This window comes from Panicum virgatum, chromosome 3K (genome assembly GCF_016808335.1).
Source record: "Panicum virgatum strain AP13 chromosome 3K, P.virgatum_v5, whole genome shotgun sequence".
NCBI lineage: Eukaryota > Viridiplantae > Streptophyta > Magnoliopsida > Poales > Poaceae > Panicum > Panicum virgatum.
Window position 1 is genome coordinate 32,584,164 of NC_053138.1, and position 21,949 is coordinate 32,606,112.

The window sequence follows — 21,949 nt, forward strand, 5'->3', positions numbered from 1 at the left end:
TGCTCATTGGAAGGAAGCCAAATATATCATATTTTAGAGTGTTTGGTTGCAAATGTTATATTCTCAAGAAGGGAACTCGGTTATCAAAGTTTCAAAGCAAATGTGATGAGGGTTTTCTTCTTGGATATTCATCTAGTAGCAAGGCGTATCGGGTCTACAACAAGACACATGGCATTGTTGAAGAAGCATATGATGTTGAGTTTGATGAAACCAATGGGTCTCACAATGAACAAGAAAATCTTAATGATGTGAGAAGTGATGGTTTGAGAAATGCAATGAAAAACATGTCAATTGGTGATGTTAGACCAAGAGAAAAAGATGAAGATGAAGATGGTCCTTCTATCTCTATTAGAGTTAATCCTTCAACTTCTATCTCAAATGATCAAGCACAATCAATTGTACAAGATTCAAGTAATGATGATTCTCAAGTACAAGATCAAGTTGGTTCATCTAGTGCACCTTCTTCATCAACTCAAGAACCCATTGTTCCTCAAAGAATTCATCATGTTCTTGCAAAGGATCATCCGGTGGATCAAATCATGGGTGATATTAGTAAGGGTGTCCAAACTCGATCTCGCATTGCTTCATTTTGTGAACATTATTCTTTTGTATCTTTTCTTGAACCTAACCGTGTAGATGAAGCATTGAGAGATCCGGATTGGGTGAATGCTATGCATGAAGAATTAAATAATTTCACCCGGAATGAAGTTTGGGATTTAGTTGAGAGGCCCAAGAATTATAATGTTATTGGCACTAAATGGGTCTTTAGAAACAAGCAAAATGAAGATGGAATGGTTGTGAGAAACAAGGCAAGATTGGTAGCTCAAGGCTTCACTCAAGTCGAAGGTTTGGATTTCGGTGAAACTTTTGCTCCCGTTGCTAGATTAGAAGCTATTAGAATTTTATTAGCTTATGCTTGCTCTCACAACATAAAACTTTTTCAAATGGATGTGAAAAGTGCTTTCTTGAATGGCAAGATTAGTGAACTTGTTTTTGTTGAGCAACCTCCCGGCTTTGAAGATCCCAAGAAGCCAAATCATGTATACAAGCTCTCTAAAGCTTTTTATGGTCTTAAGCAAGCTCCACGAGCTTGGTATGAAAGATTGAGGGACTTTCTTATCTCTAAGGGCTTCAAAATTAGTAAGGTTGACACTACTTTGTTTACTAAAGCAATTGGTAAGGATTTGTTTGTGTGTCAAATTTATGTTGATGATATTATCTTTGGTTCAACTAACCCAAGCTTTTGTGAGGAATTTGGTGAAATGATGTCTAGGAAATTTGAGATGTCCATGATTGGTGAATTGAGTTTGTTTCTTGGACTTCAAATCAAGCAACTCAAGGAAGGCACCTTTGTGTGTCAATCAAAATATATGAAGGATATCTTGAAGAAATTTGGTATGGAAGATGCAAAACCAATCAAGACTTCTATGGCCACAAATGGGCATCTCGACCTAGATGAGGGAGGTAACCTGGTTGACCAAAAGCTTTATCGTTCTATGATTGTTAGTTTGCTTTATTTGACCGCATCTAGGCCCGACATCATGTTTAGTGTTTGCATGTGTGCACGATTTCAAGCTGCACATAGAGAATGTCATTTGACCGCCGTCAAAAGGATCTTGAGATACTTGAAATATTCTCCTAATATTGGTTTATGGTATCCCAAGGGTGCTCATTTTGATTTGGTTGGATTCTCGGATTCGGATTATGCGGGGTGCAAGGTTGATAGGAAAAGCACCTCCGGTGGTTGTCAATTTCTTGGAAGATCTCTTGTATCATGGTCATCAAAGAAGCAAAATTCCGTGGCTCTTTCAACCGCCGAAGCGGAATATATCTCGGCCGGAAGTTGTTGTGCACAATTGTTATGGATGAAGCAGACTCTTCTCGATTATGGTGTGAAATTTGATGAAATTTTTTTGTTGTGTGATAATGAAAGTGCCGTGAAGATTGCTTCTATTCCGGTTCAACATTCAAGAACCAAGCATATTGATATCCGCCATCATTTTCTTAGAGATCATGTGAACAAGGGTGATATCAAGATTGATGGTATTGGCACGGATGATCAATTAGCTGATATATTTACCAAGCCTTTGGATGAATCTCGGTTTTGCAAGTTAAGAAATGAGTTAAATATCATTGACTTCTCAAATGTGGCTTGAAAACTAGCACATGTGGCATATGGTTCTTTCATGCACTCTTTGTTTCATTTTTCTGAATTTTTGAGGTATTTTTGAGCCAATTATGAGTTTTCATGATTTTATTCGATTAATTTTTAAATTCTAGTTGAAACTTGCTCATATGAGTCTTTTGAAGGTTTTCATGCAAGATTTGAGATTTTTGGATTTTTATATGAGCAATGATCCCAAATTGGAGTTGAAATTGAGAAAGTTGGCAGAATTCATACTTGCCAGATTTTTGGTAGCGCGGACAGTCCGTGGGTAAGAGGCGGACGGTCCGCCGTTCATGAGACTTGTCCACCAGAGGCTCTGCAGAGAAGTTGTCAACCGCAAAAATTACACAGCGGACAGTCCGCCAAAGGACCGCGGACGGTCCGCCAGAGGCTGTGCAGAATTTGCCAGAGGCAGTTTTCAGTTGTGTGGCAGTGTGAAAATTGAAAGGCGGACGGTCCACCAGGGTTCCGCGGACAGTCCGCGAATGGACAGAAAGGTGGGGTCGGCCAGACTTGACTTATACTGGATGTCCCTCTCACTCCCCTCCACCAAACCACACACAACATCCAAAAGCTCTCTCTCTCTCTCTCAAGCACGTGGGGGAGACGACAAGGTCAAGGCATTTTGGCGTGGTTCCCGGACGGTCCGAGAACATCCCCGGACTCTTCTCAAGTTTGTGCATCATGTCCTCCCGGTATTTTGACAAATCCCTAACTCTTGTTCTTGGATTTCTTTATTGGAAAGAGTTAGGGTTAGATGCTCCAATCTATTTTTGGACCATGGTTTCTTGAAAATACTTGGGGGATCTTGTTCGTAGTGATGAGGAGATGCTATGGTTAAAATTTAGTTGGTGGATTTGAATTGAAACTCAAAATATGGATGAATCAAAGTTAAGGGCAATTTTGTGATCCTGCACAGAATAGATGGGTCGCGGACAGTCCGCCTGCTGAACGCGGACGGTCCGCCGTGGTATTCATGAACCGCGGACGGTCCGCGTTCAGAAGTGCGGACAGTCCGCAAGTGTTAGATTTTTCAGATGAATGCTGAATTGACTTATATCATTATGGATTGATCCTATTGCTTTAGTAATTGTTCTTATGGTTAAATCCTGATCTTAGGCCACCCCGGAAGATCATCAAGGTAGCTTCTAAAATCAAGAAGGCTATGTCTTCCAAAAGACAAAGAGACAGTGATGACTCGGATGATGTGGACTATGCTCCAAATGTCAGTGAGATGGCTGCAGTTTCTTCAGTAGGAGATGCAGGTGATGAGTCTTCAGAGGAAGAGACAGAGGGGATTGATGATGATGTTACAGATTTGATGGGGCTAGATCTATCTAGCCGTCAGTGGACTGCAGAAAGCTATGCCAATGCTAGAGCAGTGGATCAATTCAGCTTGCCTCGTGACACCAACATTCTCTTCTTCAAAACTGAGGTACAAAAAGATGCTTACTTTGGTCATCTAGTTAAGAAAAATGTTTTTAAACATCAGACCATTGACCTAAGCTATATGAGACAACAAACAACAAGTCATGACTGATCTAGTAGATAGATTTCAGCAAATGGGATTAGCAAATTTTCTACAGCATAGGTGTGATTGGAATGAAACTGTAATACGTCAGTTCTATGCCACTCTAGAGATCAACATGGTTGAGGAAACATTTAGGTGGACAACTGGCAAAAGAACCTATTATGCTACATTTGCACAATTTGCTGAGGCAAATCAGTTGGATTATAATTTCATCACTAGTGAGCAAAGTGTGAGTGTTGTGTTAGAAAACCCTCTAGATGAAAATGACTACCCCATATTCTATGAGCCTGCACATCTTGGAATTGCTAGAAGCTTTGGGGGCACTCAGGGTCTGAGGCATCATCCTACAGTAATCAATAAGATTGTTAGAGTCACATTCATGCCTAAGAGTGGCAACAAGGACAAGATTAGAGGCCACTATTGGAATGTGATATCTCATATCATGAATGGAAATAGAATCAATATCATTGCTCTTATCATGGATCAGCTTGCAGATTTGAGGCTTAACATGGAGATGAACTTATATTTTGCTCTATACATTATGTCCATCATCAAGGTTAAGTCTAGCTTCAGAGGGTTATGTGAAAGCAAGCACACACCTTTCAGGCCATTCAAGAATGACAATGTTTTTCTTTTGAGGCCTCTGACCCCTTTCCCTAGAGATGATATGGATGCTGATACACAAGGAAATGATGATGATAGTGATGATGATGCTCACATGGGAGCAGCTGCAGCTCAGCATGCCATGCCACCACCGCATCCTCCATCACAGCAGCAGTGGGCTCCTCCAGCTGGCTACTTTGACCCTTACTTTGCATCTATGCAGGAGAGCATGTCCTCTCAGATTGCGGGGTTGGCTAGTCAGATGCAGAATCAGATGAATCTCAACTTCCAGAACATGCAGCAGCAGATGTTCCAGCCCATGATGGCTCGGATGCAGGGGGTTCAGGAGAGCTTACACTCAGATATAGCAGCTCTTGACTCACGCTTTGAGGATTTGCCCTCTTCTGAGCAGTTTGAGCAGCTTGAGCAGAGGCAGGAGCAGCTAGAGCAGCGCTTTGATACTTTCAGTACAACCTTCACCAGGTTTACAGACCACTTCTACTCAGTATTTCCGGCTCCAGTGCCGCCTCTAGAGTTCTACCTGCACCAGCCGTTCTACCCACCACCACCTCCTCCACCGCCGATGGATTGACTTTCTTGGCAAATTGATGCCAAAGGAGGAGAAGGAGCTTTGGAGTGCTTGGATCTAGGGGGAGCTCATGGACTTCTTATGGAAATCATTTGTTTTCGGCTTCCGCTTGCCACTCATGATTATTTGTGTTGAACTATTGCATTTTTGAGACTTGTGTTTGGATTTGAACATTTGGTTTGTAATGTGTGATGAACTATGTTGGTTTGTGTTACTCTTATCTATTTATGTTCATCTTGTGGTTGTGAGGTTGTGCTAACCAAGCTAAATTTCATATCATATATATCTTGTATCTTGTATGCCTCGATTTCCACTTGTAGGGAAAACTCCGTCAAAAGTTTCAAATATATATATGTGTACTTGATATTCATACAAATTTATATGCACATATCAAGGGGGAGTTCTCTCTACTCATCGAACTTGGTGAATTTATTCATACCATATTCTGAAATTTTCAAGAAAATGAGTAAGTCCTTCCAAAGTTCAATTCCAATTCCACCTTATGCCTAGTGTATAAAGTTGACTTGAACACTTTTATCACTCCAAATTTTAGTGTTGTCATCAATTACCAAAAAGGAGGAGATTGAAAGCATCTAGGCCCCTAATTCGAGTTTTGGTAATTAATGACAACGGTCTGTGGATTAACGATTTCGTTTGAGATAATGAGTATAGGTTGATCCACGGATGAAAGAGATTTGGTTGTGAACATATGGAGTTTTGGAGATGATGAGCAAAGCTCGGACTCAAGGCAAAGGTATAAAATAGGGCTTTTGCGTTTTACCGGTCACAAGGCGTTTAGTGGATGAAAAGTGACCGGATTTGTTGGATAGACAGCTGTACTATCAAGAGGGGTTGTATACTCATGCTTGACGGGTCTCTAGTGCCATTTTGCTCAAAATGTCTAGTTGTATGCATGAGGGCTAACAACGTTTTGAAAAGATTTGAAAAAAGACTAAGTTTAAGAGCTGACTGTGAACGGCGGACAGTCCGCACCCGAGGGGCGGACAATCCGATCCCGTTCCAGAGAGCTTGCAGAGGCTCTGGTGGGTTGGCGGACAGTCCGGCCCAAGTGGGCGGACGGTCCGCCACTTTTATTCAGAACTTGTACCAGAAGGGGTGTCTCTCTGGTGGGCTTCAAAGTTGAACGGCGGACAGTCCGCCCATGGGGCGCAGACGGTCCGCTGGCTAATCTCAGTTTTGTACCAGAGAGGTTGTTTCTCTGGTTTGGGCTGAAAAGTGAACTGCGGACGGTCCGCTCATGAGGCGCGGACAGTCCGCAGGCTAACTTCAAAGTTGTTCCAGAGACGTTGTTGGTCTCTGGTGGTGTGGAACACATAACTGCGGACGGTCCGCCCCTGGGGCGCGGACGGTCCGCCAGGGCTTAACGGCTAGTTCTGACACGCATTAAATGCACTCTGACTCACTGGTTTTTAACGGCGGACGGTCCGCGATTTCGCAGAAAAGAGTGTAACGGCTAGTTTTTGGACGGATGTCTATATATACCCATTGCCCGGCCTTTGGGAGGCCCTCTTGGCCATTTGGACTGCATACTTGACATCTTAGAGCTAAGGCATCCCTCTCTCACACACACTTGCTTAGAGATTGCATTCTTGAGAGTGTGAGAGCTTCCTAGTGCATTGCATCAAGAGTTTGAGCTTTGTGGCATTAGGGAAACTTCAAGCAAGCGTCATCAATTTGTTACTCTTGGGAGTTGCCGCTCCCTAGACGGCTTGGAGAAGAGGATTTCGTGGAGCTCCTCCAAGGAGATTGTTGAGGAGCCCCGATTTCGGTTGTGAGAGGTCTTGTGCTCACCTCACCAGAGTGGTGAAGAGCAACTCTAGTGGAATCGAGGTGTGGAGCAGTTCCTTGATTCAAGCCGGCTCAAGATCAAGAGGTTCTTGATAGAGGAGCGGTTGATTCTTCGAATCCACCTCAACGTGGATTAGGGGTGACCGGCAAGTCATCGACACCACGGGATAAACTCTTGTGTCAAGCTTGGTTACTTATCTTGCTCACTTTAATTCTTGTTTTACTTTGAGCAATCTACTTTACTAGAGCTTATTTTGCATCTTGTCACCCTAGGTTGCAAACCCATCTAGAGATAGAAATAGCTTGACGTAGGGCTTTCCTTTGTTACTAATTAAATTTCTCTAGTGTTGTTGGCTTTAGATTTTAAACCGCCTATTCACCCCCCCTCTAGTCGGTGTTCTTGATCCTACATAATCTGAAATCCATCTCCCACCAAATATTCGTCATCCTCACCTTCTTTTTTCTCGAATACGCAGGAGAGCTGCGCATCTTTGTATTAAGCAGAAGAAAATGTTTTTTTTACAAGAGAGTACAAACACGACGCGGAGCAGCCGAGTGCTCGCGCTGACCATTAACCGAGCCGCAGCCCAGAATGCTCACACAACCTTTGACTAGCTACTTAAATTGTTACACGAGAAAAGATACGACCGAGCTGAGATGCCCCTGTGGATACCCAGAGGAAACCTTCCTGCAGGATTGCGCCTTGCAGCTCCAAACAGCCGCGCGAGGAATGTTGGAACAGACGCGCGTTCCGTTCTTTCCATAGATGCCACGCTGTGAGCATGAACAACGAGTCCAGTCCCTTCCTGTGCTCCAAGGGTTGGAGCTGACGCAGATGTGCCCACCAATCTTGCAGGGAGAAGTTTGACGGGAAGGAGCACTGGCAATGACAACTGCTCAGAACTCCCCACCAAACTTCACGAGCGAAACTGCAATTGGCCAGAATGTGATCTGCAGATTCAAGCTCCTGGTCGCAGAACCAACAGAGTGGTCTTGCCTCCAACCTGTGCCACCGACGCCTGTCAACCGTCCAGAGTCGCTGTCGGGAAGCAAGCCATATGAAGAATTTGATTTTTGGTGGTGCCCAAGACCGCTAGAAGCGCTTGCCTCCCCCCCTCCAAAGTCATTGTTACCTTGCTGTAGCATGGTGTAGGCTGATTTCGCAGAGTAAGAGCCATCTCTGGTCCAGCGCCAAGTGAAGGAATCCTCCCTGTCAGTGAGCTGCACCGCTGAGACCAGGTCCCAAACATGCAGATACTCCACAATCACTTGCACGCACCTTCTGCATATCGGATTCTCCTGCCGATCTCACCAGACCGAGCAAGTTACCAATCCTCCCATCCTCTCTATCAGCCCCACCTCTCTTTATATAATATGCCCATCTGACCTGTGGCCCCGAATCCAGCTGAGTTGCGTTTGATCCGAGCTCCGGCCAAGTTTCCCTCTTTACCGGCTGGGCGTTCTTTCAAACCAAGTTGAGCTGCTTTTGAACCAAGCCCTAGCCACGTTCCCTTTGTCTCTCTGGTTGGCGGGCCCACTGGTTCGTAAACCGAGAAATGAGCCCAAGTCAAGGCGGCAAGTGCTAGGCATTGCCATCGGAACCGTTTTCTCTCTAAGAGCTGAGTACCAACCTGAGCCCAAGCCTTCATGCCAAGCTGCTCCTTTTCCTCCTTGCTAATGGGTTCCGCGGGGCTAGGTTTGGCTGAGCCACGCAGCAGGTCAAGCCCACCCTCCTCCAGCACACCGGCCCAATGGCGAGGAGCCATCCGGTCTTACACTGCCACGAGGCCGGCAGTAACCAACACCAGCCACTGGTCGATCACCTCAGCGCCATGGGGCGGACGCCGTCAGTCGGCACCGAGTGGATCGCCGACTCGGGTGCCTCCTTCCACACCACCTCACATGCCGGTATCCTCTCTTCTGTCCAACCCACACACCCCTCTTGTCCTTCTTCCATCATGGTTGGTGACGGTTCTTGTCTTCCTGTAACCGCCGTGGGTTCTGCTCCTGACTCTTTTCGTCTTCCGAATGTCCTCATTTATCCTCAGATGGTTCATAACCATCTTTCCATTCGTCAGTTTACAGCTGACAATTCTTGTTCCATCGAGTTTGATTCTTCTGGCCTCACTGTAAAGGATTCGGCCTCCCGGCGTCCGCTACTCCGGTGTGACAGTACGGGACCCCTTTATACCCTTTGCCTTCCTTCTTCCGCTGCACCACTCTCGTCTTCTTCTTCGCCCTGGCCGTCTTGGTCTGCCGCTTTTGCCACGACGCCGTCTTCCACCACCTGGCACTGCCGTCTTGGTCACCCTGGCCGCGACGTTCTGGCTCAGCTCAGTCGTAGTACCGATGTTCCTGGTACTAGGGCTCCTACTGAGCCCCTTTGCCATGCGTGCCAGCTCGGTCGTCATGTTCGGCTCCCCTTTTCCTCTTCTTCTTCGCATGCGACGCATGCATTTGACCTTGTTCACTGTGACCTGTCGGCCTCTCCTGTACTTAGCCTTTCTGGTTATAAGTACTATCTGGTGGTGGTCGACGACTTCTCGCACTACTCTTGGACGTTTCCTTTGCGCGCCAAGTCTGAGACCTTCTCCACCTTTCTCCACTTCTTTGCCTGGGTGTCCACTCAGTTCGGCCTCACCGTTAAGGCCGTCCAGTGTGACAACGGGCGGGAGTTTGACAACTCCACCTCCCGTTCCTTCTTCCTGTCTCGGGGTGTTCAGCTACGTATGTCTTGTCCGTATACCTCTCCTCAGAACGGCAAGGCTGAGCGGATGATTCGCACGACGAACGACGTCGTGCGCACCCTTCTGATCCAGGCTTCTCTGCCCCCGCGCTTCTGGGCTGAGATCCTCCACACCGCCACCTACCTGCTCAACCGCCTTCCGTCCACTGCTTCTCTTGCTCCCACTCCACACCACGCTCTCTTCGGTACCCCTCCTCGCTACGACCACCTTCGGGTCTTCGGGTGTGCGTGTTACCCTAACACCTCCGCCACCGCTTCTCACAAGCTGGCACCCCGCTCGACTCGTTGTGTGTTCCTCGGGTACTCCCCTGACCACAAGGGGTACCGATGCTTTGACCTTACCTCTCGCCGCGTTCTGATCTCTCGACACATTGTCTTTCACGAGTCGGATTTCCCCTATTCTACCTCCTCTACACCTTCTCCTGACCCCGAGCTGGAGTCTCTATTTCCGACTGACCCGGTGGTTCAGACACCGTTACCTGTCTGTCCTTTTCCTGCAGGTTTTCCCGGAATGCCGGCACCATTTCCGGTGATCCCTGCTGCGCCGAGCGCGGCCCCGGTGCCCGCGGTCGCGCCACGCGTGGCCCCCGGACCTCCGGTCGTGCCGCGCGCGGACCCGGTGTCTCCCGCTGCACCACGCGCGGCCCCGGTGCCTTCACCTGCACCTGTGCGGTACGCTCAGCTGGTGTAGGTGACCGGCGTCACTTGGCGCCGACCCCAACACCGCAGCGGTACGCTGAGCCGGTGCAGGTGTACCGGCGTCGTTCGGCGCCGACACTGGCACCGCCTTCTGCTCTGGAGGCTCCTGCGACGACGACGCCAGAGCCGTCGCCGCCGCCGCCTCCTCCGGCTCCCTCTTGAGTCGAGCCGGAGGTATACCACCCGCCAGTCATCCATCGGGATCATCGGCATATCCATCCCATGGTGACTCGGCGGATGACGTCTTAGGCCGCGACTCTCTCCGCCACCGAGGGAGTGCCGCGGGTCTCTCCAGTACCCTCCTCTGTCCGCGATGCCTTGGCGGATCCTCACTGGCGTCGCGCGATGGAAGAGGAGTACGCGGCTCTTCTTGCCAACCAGACGTGGGACCTCGTGCCGCGTCCGTCTGGTTGCAATGTGGTGACTGGCAAGTGGATCTGGACGCATAAGCGTCGAGCTGATGGCACACTGGAGTGCTACAAGGCTTGCTGGGTTCTCCGGGGGTTCACTCAGCGGCCTGGTGTGGACTATGACGAGACCTTCAGCCCAGTCGTGAAGCCCGCTACGGTGCGCACGGTGCTCTCGCTTGCACTCTCGCGCTCTTGGCCTGTGCACCAACTGGACGTGAGGAATGCGTTTCTTCACGACACTCTGTCAGAGACTGTGTACTGCTCTCAGCCAGCGGGATTTATGGATTCGAGTCGTCTGGATATGGTCTGCCGGCTCAACAAGTCTCTCTATGGACTGAAGCATGTTCCTCGGGCTTGGTACTCTCGGTTCACCACGTTCTTGCTGACATTGGGGTTCAACGAGGCCAAGTCTGACACGTCTCTCTTCGTCTACCGCCGTGGGGATGAGACTTCCTATCTGTTGTTCTACATGGATGACATTGTGCTCACAGCCTCTAGTCAGCGGTTGCTTCAGAGTGTCATCTCCTCTCTGCAGCAGGAGTTTGCTATGAAGGATCTCGGTCAGCTCCACCACTTCTTGGGCGTCACTGTTGAGCCTCACCCGTCTGGTCTTCTCCTGCACCAGCGGCAGTACGCACTCAATATCCTGGAGCGGGCTGGGATGACTGATTGCAAGCCCTGCTCCACTCCTGTCGACACTCAGGCGAAGCTGTCCGCTGATCTGGGTGATCCGATGGCTGATCCTACTCCCTACCAGAGTCTGGCTGGTGCTTTGCAGTACCTCACCTTCACCAGGTCGGACCTCACCTACGCTGTCTAGCAAGTCTGTCTCCGTATGCATGATCCCCGGGAGTCACACCTTGCTGCGCTGAAGCGTCTCCTCCGCTACGTCCGTGGCACTGTGGACCTCGGCCTGGTGCTTCACCGCTCGTCCTCTGCTGAGCTGGTGGTCTACACCGACGCTGACTGGGCTAGCTGCCCGGACACTCGTCGCTCCACTTCAGGCTACGCCGTCTTCCTGGGCGGCAACCTGGCCTCCTAGTCATCCAAGCGGCAGCCGGTTGTCTCCTGCTCCAGTGCCGAGGCGAAGTACCGGGCTGTCGCTAACGGCGTAGGAGGCGTCCTGGCTACGACAGCTCTTGGCGGAGCTCCACAGCCCGCTCGCCAAGAGCACGCTCGTCTACTGTGACAACGTCAGCGCCGTGTATCTCTCCACCAACCCCGTCCAGCATCAGCGGACAAAGCACGTGGAGATCGACCTACACTTCGTGCGCGACTGAGTCGCAATCGGCGACGTTCGGGTACTCCATGTCCCGACTACCTCCCAGTTTGCTGACATCTTCACCAAGGGGCTGCCCTCCTCGACCTTCTCGGTGTTTCGATCCAGCCTCAACATAGCCGGTGGCTAGTTGTGGCTGCGGGGGGGTGGTATCTGCCCTTTGTACTCTCTTCTTGTACAGTCTTGAACACCGCTGCGTCGGTAGTTCAGACTGCGGGGGTGTTAGCTTTCTTGTTGTACAGTCTTGAACACCGCTGCGCCGGTAGTTCAGACTGCGAGGGTGTTGGAGTATATTGAGCCCATGTGTCTAGAGGCCCATGTATAGGTATTATATATACCCACCCTTCTAGAGTTGGAGGAATACAAACAATCATCTCCTCCTACAGGATCCTTTCAAGAGCTTCACAGCAACTACTCGGTCATCCTGAAGGCTTCCCTTTAATACCACTCCACGGCCGCCTTCTCCTAGCTTCTCCTTAAATATCTCGTTATCTTCTTCAGCTCTGAATACATGTACCTATGTGGAGCAAGAGATCCGCGCCTTCTTAGGACTTCTTCATTTGATCTGTCAGTAGAGTACGTTTGCCAGTGTCAAGACACCTGATCTGAAATTTTGCTTCTGACGGTACATCAGCCAAGCAAGACAGATGCAAACGAAGGTAGCCACGACAGACAATGACACTGAAGATATTTAAAAAGAAAAGGTTTAGGAAAACTTTGAGCAACTGAGCATGAAGCGACTTGAAGATAGACAAGTAGTTCATAGGAGTATGTATTTGACTAGTCATAGCAGAATGCTTACCAATCAAAGATCGTCTGCTCTTGCGCTTACTGTCTGCACAAAGAAACCAATGAAACTTCTGATGAATCAAAAAAATATTATAAACCGACTCTGGAACATGATTATTTAAAACTTTGCATAAACCACCACAGTTTAATCTTAGCTCACCGCATGTCGCCGCCCGAGCAAAGGCACGCAAACGCCGCCGTGTTGCCATCGTACCGGCACTGGCCGCCGCTGGCTCTGCAGGCGTCGCAGTCACCGACAGGTTCCCACTCCAACCTGAACCCCGCCCTTATGAGCCGCCTGTAACTGTCCGCCGTGGCGCCTTCTGCCTCCGAACCGAGCACCGGGAACATGGCGAGCTCGCAGCCTCGGTCGTTCGCCGGCGGCTGGCCCGTGCCATAACCTCTGTTAGAATTAGCCAGGCTTAAACATTAGAGGCTAATAACCCAAGATCTTAACATAACCTAGTTCATGACGAATCAATCTAATGCGGAAAAATTGGTAAACATTATACCAGCGTTAGCAGTTGCAGTAGCCATTTACGCCTGATCCGTAGAGGAAGTAGGCGTTCCTGTCGGTGTAGAAAACGCAGCGGCGAATCGGCGTCCTTCGGGCGCCAAACGGGAGTGCTTGGCCTTCCAAACCCCTCCAGTGCCTTCAGTGATCAGACTAGCGGTGGCTAGGGTTTTAGAATGACGTGAATGGGTTAATTAAGGTGCTAACCACGACCTTATATTTATAGGCACTGTGGGGCTGGGGGCCAGCCTCTGGAAACGGGCCTAATGGGCCTGCTGATCACAGCCCATTAGGATTTTATCATTAGGTTTCCTTAATCGCGTTTAGATGGTTTAAACGCTTCCTTAATAGTGAAGATCACAATATATCTTAACTGAAATATTTCCAACATTCTCCCACTTGATCGAACGGTTAAGGCTAATGTTCGTATTATACTAATGTTCACCCTTAGTAGTAACAGAAAGTACCGGACCAATGCGTCGTCAGTAGCTTGATGCACTACTGGGACCCCATTACCTACAGTCTCACTGAAACACCTCGGTAGAACGCTTATTCGTTAGTTGGGAGTCATAATGGCCCTAAACCAGGACCTAAAGACTATCCACCAAACCCATATTAGTAACGTGCTGCTTAAACACGTTTGGTGGTAAGCTTTTAGTGAGCGGATCCGCTAACATAGCATTAGTTCTTATGTGCTCAATCTTAATGGTTCGATCCTGGCATCTTTCTTTCACAACACGATACTTAAGGTCAATGTGTTTGGAAGCACCACTTGACTTGTTGTTACTCGAAAAGAATACTGCAGACTGATTATTGCAGTATAACGTTATAGGTTCCGTAATGCTGTCAATTACCTTGAGGCCCGGAATAAAATTCTTAAGCCAAACAGCCTGTCCAGTTGCTTCATAGCATGCCACAAACTCAGCTTGCATCGTCGACGCTGCAACTAAACTTTGCTTAGAGCTTTTCCATGATATAGCTCCACCAGCTAACATGTAGATATATCCTGATGTAGATTTCCTACTATCCACACATCCAGCAAAGTCAGCATCAGTATAACCCACAACTTCAAGGTTATCTGATCTTCTGTATGTGAGCATGAAGTCTTTAGTGTCTTGGCAGTAACGTAATGCCTTCTTGACACCAACCCAGTGGACCTTTCCGGGATTTTTCTGATATCTTCCAAACATTCCGGTAGCAAATGCCAAGTCAGGACGCGTACAGACTTGTGCATACATCAGGCTTCCGACAGCTGAAGCATAAGGTATGTCCTTCATCTCATCTGATTCCAATTGGTTCTTAGGACATTGGGCTTCACTAAACTTATCGCCCTTCGCTAATGGAACAGGTGTGGCCTTACTCTTATCCATATTAAATCTCTTAAGCATTTTCTCAATATATGCCTTTTGAGACAATCCTAGTACTCCTTTGGTCCTATCTCGGTGTATCTCAATGCCCAGAACATAAGAGACTTCACCAAGATCTTTCATATCAAAATTGGATGAAAGAAATCCCTTTGTCTCATGCAGCATACGCTTATCACTGCTCGCTAATAGGATATCATCCACATAAAGCACTAGAATTATAAATTTACCACCCTTTATCTTAGTGTAGATACAATTATCCACATCATTCTCCTTAAATCCGAATTTCTTAATCACTTGATCGAATTTAAGGTTCCACTGTCTTGACGCTTGCTTAAGCCCGTAAATGGATTTCTTAAGTCTGCATCCCAAATGTTCCTTGCCCTTCACAACAAAACCTTCCGGTTGTGCCATGAAGATGGTCTCATCCAAGTCACCATTAAGGAACGCAGTTTTGACATCCATCTGATGTAGCTCTAAGTCATAATGAGCCACTAGCGCCATAACGATTCTGAATGAATCTTTCTTAGACACAGGGGAGAAAGTTTCATTATAATCAACCCCTTCCTTTTGTGTAAATCCTTTGGCTACAAGCCTTGCTTTGAATCGTTCGACATTCCCTTTAGAATCACGTTTGGTCTTGTAGACCCATTTACAGCCTACTGGTTTGACTCCATTAGGAATATCTGCCAGATCCCAAACATCATTGGAACTCATGGACTTAAGCTCTTCTTCCATGGCCTCAACCCATTTGGCAGAGTTCTCACATGATACTGCATCTCTAAACGAGTTAGGATCATCAGCTTTCCCAATATCATACATGTCTTCACTTAAGTATGTCTCACAATCAGGGAAAACTGTCTGTTTCCTAACCCGCTGTGATCTTCTTAATGGTTCAACAGGCTGAGGTGCTGGTTGAGGTGCAGTCTGAGGCACCTCGACAGGGTTCTCAACTTCAGCATTAGGCGCCATTTGCTCAGCTTGTTGTTCGCTCGCAGGCTCAGGAGCTACTTCAACAGGCGGAGCAGCGCTAGTACTCTGAACAGGAGGCGTAATCTGAACAGATGGTGTACTCTGAACGGAAGGAACGAACAGCGGCACTAACTGAGGTGTTACTGTTTCTTGAATCACCGGGATGGGAAGCTCAGCCCGTATTTCTTCAAGATTAATTTCCCTCCTCGGAAAGCTCCCACTGATTCCTGCATCCTCTAGGAATACAGCCTGCCTGGTCTCAACGAACTTAGTGAAACGATCAGGACAGTAGAATCGGTATCCCTTAGACTTATCAGGGTATCCGATGAAATAGCAGCTCACCGTCTTATCATCTAATTTCTTTTGCTGTGGATTAAATAACTTAGCTTCGGCTGGACAGCCCCACACACGCAAATAATTAAGCGATGGTTTCTTCCCAAACCACAACTCATAAGGTGTTTTTGGCACGGATTTGGAAGGAACACGATTAAGTATGTGTGCAGCTGTTTTTAATGCTTCCATCCACAGCTCCACAGACAAAGTAGAATAACTAAGCATGCTACGTACCATGTCCATTAGTGTACGATTACGACGCTCAGCAACTCCGTTTTGCTGTGGTTCGCCCGGCATACTGTACTGGGCCTTTATACCATTCTCTTCAAGATACTTAGCGAATGGTCCAGGTACTTGGCCGAATGGAGTATGTCTCCCATAATATTCACCACCTCGATCTCATCTCACTAATTTAATAGTGACATTATGCTAATTTTCCACTTCAGCCTTGAATATTTTGAATTTATCTAATGATTCGGATCGATCACGAATGGGGTAAATATAACCATAACGAGAGAAGTCATCTGTGAAAGTAATGAATGAGTCAAAACCATCAACAGACTTTACTGGGAACGGGCCACAAATATCAGTATGAACTATTTCTAATAGGCCCAAACTCCGAGTAGCTCCTTTCTTAATTGTCTTAGCGAATTTCCCCTTAATACAATCAACGCATTGTTGATCTAATTCTGAGAGATCTAATGAATGGAGTATCTCTTCTCTTATGAGACGCTCAATTCTCCCCCTCGAAATGTGGCCCAAACGACAATGCCACAATTTCGAAGAAGTCTCATCATCACGCTTACGCTTATGCGATACATCATCCACATTCATTACAGAATAAACTTTATCAAGAGAGAGCAAATAAAGATCGCCTTGCAAATGACCAAGGCCCACACTTAAATTATGAAATTTAATGTTGCACACAGAGTTGCCAAACTCACAAATATGTCCCGACTTATCTAAACGCGAAACTGAAATAAGGTTTCTCTTCAAACTGGGAACATAAAGAACATCATGCAAACTAAGGTTGAAGCCGCCTGGTAACTCCAAATTGAAGCTCCCAATGCCTTCAACCTTCACTTCATTGCCATCAGCCACTCTTAGACTTCGCTCCCCCTCTCTTATAGTTCGGATCGAACTGAATACCTGCAGTGAATTGGAAATGTGCACAGTGGCACCTGAGTCAATCCACCAAGTATTGGGAGAAAAATTCACTAAGAATGATTCATCAATAAAAGATACATAATCAGTAATTGTACCTTTGTTCTTAAGCCACTCCTTAAATCCATGGCAATCCTTCTGCTCATGTTTAGGTGACTTGCAGAACTTGCACAGCCTCTCATTAGAGGTCTTCTTATGTGACACGGCCTTGCTCTTATGGCTCTTAAACTTTCTCTTATGCTGCCTGCTGCTGCCAGACTCAGCCTGATGCTTAGGAGTGTTGCTCATGCTAACACGCCCAAAGCGCTCGCTGACCATGTTGACAGCATCCGTCATCCTCTCAGCTTTCTGCCTTTCTTCTTCCTCAACACAGTAGCTAATGAGCTCAGCCATGCTCCAAGTCGCCTTCTGAGTGTTGTAGCTTATTTTGAAGGGACTGTATTGTGCTGACAGAGAAGTCATGATGAAGTGCACCAGAAAACCATCAGAGATAGCCATATCCAGTGTCTTCAGCTTATTTGCCATGTCACACATGCTCATAATGTGCTCCCTGATTCCACTTTGCCCATCATACTGTGAAGTCAGCATCTTCATGATCAGGGTGCTAGCATAAGTCTTGGAAGAACTCTTAAAGTTCTCCTCCACCTTGGCAAGGTATGCCTTGGCGCTTAGATCATTACCATCCTTGTCCTTATCAGAAATAGCACCACAGATGGCCGGAGTGATCGTGTTCTTAATGATCATGTTGGCCATCCTGTCTGATCTCTCCCACTTCTCAATGGCAGTACGATCACCATTGGGATCAGTGGGCTCTGCTGGCTTGTCTTGACGTAAGGCGAGATCATACTCGCACACAGCAATGGCCACCTGAACATCTTTATACCAGCTGGGGTAGTTGGTGCCATTCAGGGGCTCAATGGACTTCAGGTAGCCCGTCACAGTGTTCACTGAAAATCATGAGAATAATAACTTAATTAAACTCACAATTAAGATGCGCATAAGAAGTATGATATTAACCCTACGATGGTCTGATTAAAATCATACATAAATTTCAATTTGCATCACCGATGGGGAAAACAAACGAAATTTATCATTAAAACTCGTAATTAAATCAACGATGGTCAGAATTAATTACAAGTGCTCTAAATAAACTTCCCGATGGTTCCATTTAAATAGAGTGCATCTTAATTGCTTATGGTGGATGAACATAATTTTCAGTGAATAAATGCAATTAAAACATAATTAAAAGCATTTACATAACTCATGAAAATTAATTAATATAATGCTGGTAATAATAAGTGCAACAAAAATAATTAAAGCCTTTAAACATAACAGCAATTAAAAATTAAGCTTAAATCATAAGAAACAGTAAAAGAATAAGGCTTTAATATTAAATGGGCTAAAACTCATGAAAACAGCCCAAAAACATCCCCATGTGCGCGGCCCATTAAGCTGCTGCGCGGCCCAGTCCGGCCCATCCCGCGAAACCCTAATGCGGTGAAATCTGGACCGTCCATTGTGATCTGAGGGCCACGAACTAATGTAGCTTCATATAAAAGAGAGGAGACATGTCTGAACCCTAAATCACTTCCACTCCCTTTCCTTCTTCATCCCTCAGACCGAGCCACCGCAACTCACGCGTCGGGAGACGCAGCCCGAGGCCCGGCCGCATCCGCCGCGTGCAGACGCGCCGCGCATGGAGCCTGGCAGCGCCGCCGCGCGTCCGCCTGACGCGGGACTCGCGCGCGGGCCCGCGGTCTGAGCTCCGGCCGCTGTAGCATGCACTCGCGCGCCTCATGCGTGGAGCGCGCGTCCAACGCGTCGCGCGGGACCCGGGTGCGCCGACCGCGCGGGCCACCGGCCGCGCGCTGCGTCATGCGCGGGCCCGCGGGAGCACCGGCGTCGTGCGCCTGTCAGGCCCGGCCGCTCGGTTCGCCGCCCAGGCCGCGTGCCACGCGACCGCCTGGTGGCCGCCCTGCGCACCGCTAGGAGCGCGTGTGCGGGCCGTCGGCCGCGTGTGCTCAAGCGCGGACCCGGCAGCGCGCCCACCCCGGTCGCAAGCGCCGCCCGCCGCCCGCTTATTCTCAGTGAACCAACTCATGGTCACAAGGTAAGATTCAATCTTAGGGTTAGGGTTAGGGTTCATCACGGGATTTGGGGATTTCTTATGCGATCTGAAAATTGCTTTTCCCCTCCTTCTTAATGCTCACTGATGCATCAACCTCATGAGTTTTGGGCTTTAATTTGCGGAATAAAGCTTAACAGAGGCATAAATTGGAAAAAAAAACAGTCAGCAAACTTAAACCCTAACCTTAATTACTTGTTTTAATCATGACATTAACTTAAACTGATTCATTACTCAGGCATGATTGCATCTAATCCGAGACACTTAGCATTAACAGATCAAGATTAATCTTAAATTTGACCTAAACCGAATTAGATTAGATCTAATCTCGTGATCAGAAACTTAATTAACCTTGATTTAGATCTAATCACGCATGATTAACACATAAAAGCCATTATGCAGGATCTAATTGCATCTTAAACCGACGAAAATCAGAGGCATAAACATGGCTCAAAATTGACCGTGCATGACTAGGTTAAGATGGCTCATGATACCGATTGTTAGAATTAGCCAGGCTTAAACATTAGAGGCTAATAACCCAAGATCTTAACATAACCTAGTTCATGACGAATCAATCTAATGCAGAAAAATTGGTAAACATTATACCAGCGTTAGCAGTTGCAGTAGCCATTTACGCCTGATCCGTAGAGGAAGTAGGCGTTCCTGTCGGTGTAGAAAACGCAGCGGCGAATCGGTGTCCTTCGGGCGCCAAACGGGAGTGCTTGGCCTTCCAAACCCCTCCAGTGCCTTCAGCGATCAGACTAGCGGTGGCTAGGGTTTTAGAATGACGTGAATGGGTTAATTAAGGTGCTAACCACGACCTTATATTTATAAGCACTGTGGGGCTGGGGGCCAGCCTCTGGAAACGGGCCTAATGGGCCTGCTGATCACAGCCTATTAGGGTTTTATCATTAGGTTTCCTTAATCGCGTTTAAATGGTTTAAACGCTTTCTTAATAGTGAAGATCACAATATATCTTAACTGAAATATTTCCAACAACCTCCACCCAGGTACACGAACGTGCCGCTGCTGTTGTTGCTGCTGCAGTTGGTCACGGGGACCGCGCCGGGCGGCGGCGGCGACGGCGTCCCCCTGCACTTGGACAGGACGTAGAGCTCCCTGTTGTTGGCGCTGATCCTGAACCTGTCCGAGATCGCGAAGGCGGAGGACACGTTGAAGATGACGGTGCATGCGGCGTCGGCGGCAACGAGGACGTGGACGGCGACGAGGGAGCGGTTGCCGTAGTCGATGTCGAGGACCCTCATGTAGGAGCTGACGCCCAGGAACGCGCCGGACGCTGCGGAGTCGCATGTGAGCTGGAACGCCGGCGAGAACGGGTAGGTGATGGTCAGGTTGCCGCATGTCGCCGGAGGGCAATCGGAGTCTGCGGTGGTGGCGTTGACGGCGGCGGTCAGCCGCTGCAAGGAAGCCATGATTATTGGCAACAATAGCAGCCTGGGATGCATCATTGCGCTGCCTTTGATTTCCTTGTGCTGTCGAAGCTTTTCATCGTTTGAGACGATAGACGAGAAGAGTTTATGGGAGTAAATTTCGGTGCAATTTGGACTTTTTCAATCCGCGCGAAGATTGAATGTTTGCAGTTGATGACAAAAGCGTCGGTACATTCACTCAGCACTGTAAACGGGGGCTGACGGGGAATGGGGACCATTTTTAGACCATTAAGATCCCGCGGGGAGTAAAACATTCCCATTTTGATCCCTTAATGGATGAAATCCCCATCGGGGATCGGGTCCGTTGCCATCCCTAGGTTTCATACAGGATCATGCTACATCCATGAATCTAAATGGGGAGAACTTAGGATTTATCATTAGTAAAAGTGGTGTTTCATAACATATAAGCCTTGTTTTAGAATGTGGAGTGGAGCCTTAGACATTGATTTCATACAGGGATCACGCTATGCCACCAACCCAGATAAGTCTGAATCTGAATATATAATTTTAGGATTTAGCATTGATGATGGTGGCTCTCAAGATTTGCCACCTTACCCCGTGTAGTTAATTAAGAGTGAGTCTACATGGCAGTGTGATATGGTTGATTGGTAATTGGTAGGTAACATATCAAGTGCAAACCAATTTCTCCGTGCAAACTATGCAAACTTCAATCTGGACCACCGGATCCACATCCAAAGGGAAAGTGCAGAGGAGGTGGGAGGGGGGATTTGCAAAAGTGTGATTACCTAATTGGGAGAGAGATTTGCAAAAGTGTGATTACCCAATTCAAGGGCAGGCGGAGATTTGCAAATCCCCCTTTCACCTCTCATGCGCCCTCATCCTTGGATGTTGATCCGGTAGCTCAGATTGAAGTTTGCATAGTTTACACGGAGAGGTTGGTTTGCCCCTGATATGTTGTCTAATTGGTAAACCATAAAGTGCTGATCTTTCAACCGGATAAAATGAATTAAAAAATGGCCCATGTAAATGAGCCCTTTTGGATATTGAATCCCGCTTGGTAAGCAGCCGGTCAAATATCCCCAATCCGAGCCTATTCTAGGCGCGGTTTTGTAGCTACTCGCCGTTCGTTTACTCAGGTTTAAGCCTTATTCTGAATCTGAAATCTTGACTTCTGTTACAAGCTGAGGCAAGAAGGTTTGCTTATTAAGCTCTAATTTTCACATATGATCTCCACGTAAGGTCTTGACCAAAGAAAGCAGAGGACTTTCTACGTTATGCAACCTGGTTGGAGAGGAAAGATACCGATTTTGCCTTCAAGGTGCGCAATTTCTCCACGGGGTAACAAACTTCGCACACTATCATTGCATTATCATCTAGAATTGCCTCCGTTTTCAAAAGAGCGCGCGGACACAAACGCCAGATTCGCTCCTGTGGCAACTAACA

General features: G+C 47.5%; 1 protein-coding gene across 1 annotated transcript; it reads right to left on the reverse strand.

The window, feature by feature from the left end:
- Positions 1–12,224: 12,224 nt before the first annotated feature.
- LOC120699021 lies at positions 12,225–20,741 on the reverse strand. Its single transcript, XM_039982865.1, has 4 exons — positions 20,095–20,741; positions 12,783–13,023; positions 12,636–12,668; positions 12,225–12,398 (listed from the first exon to the last, which is right to left on the reverse strand). The coding sequence occupies exons 1-3, from the start codon at positions 20,561–20,563 to the stop codon at positions 12,662–12,664; spliced, it is 717 nt and encodes a 238-aa protein (XP_039838799.1). The 5' UTR covers positions 20,564–20,741; the 3' UTR covers positions 12,225–12,398; positions 12,636–12,661.
- Positions 20,742–21,949: the final 1,208 nt, after the last annotated feature.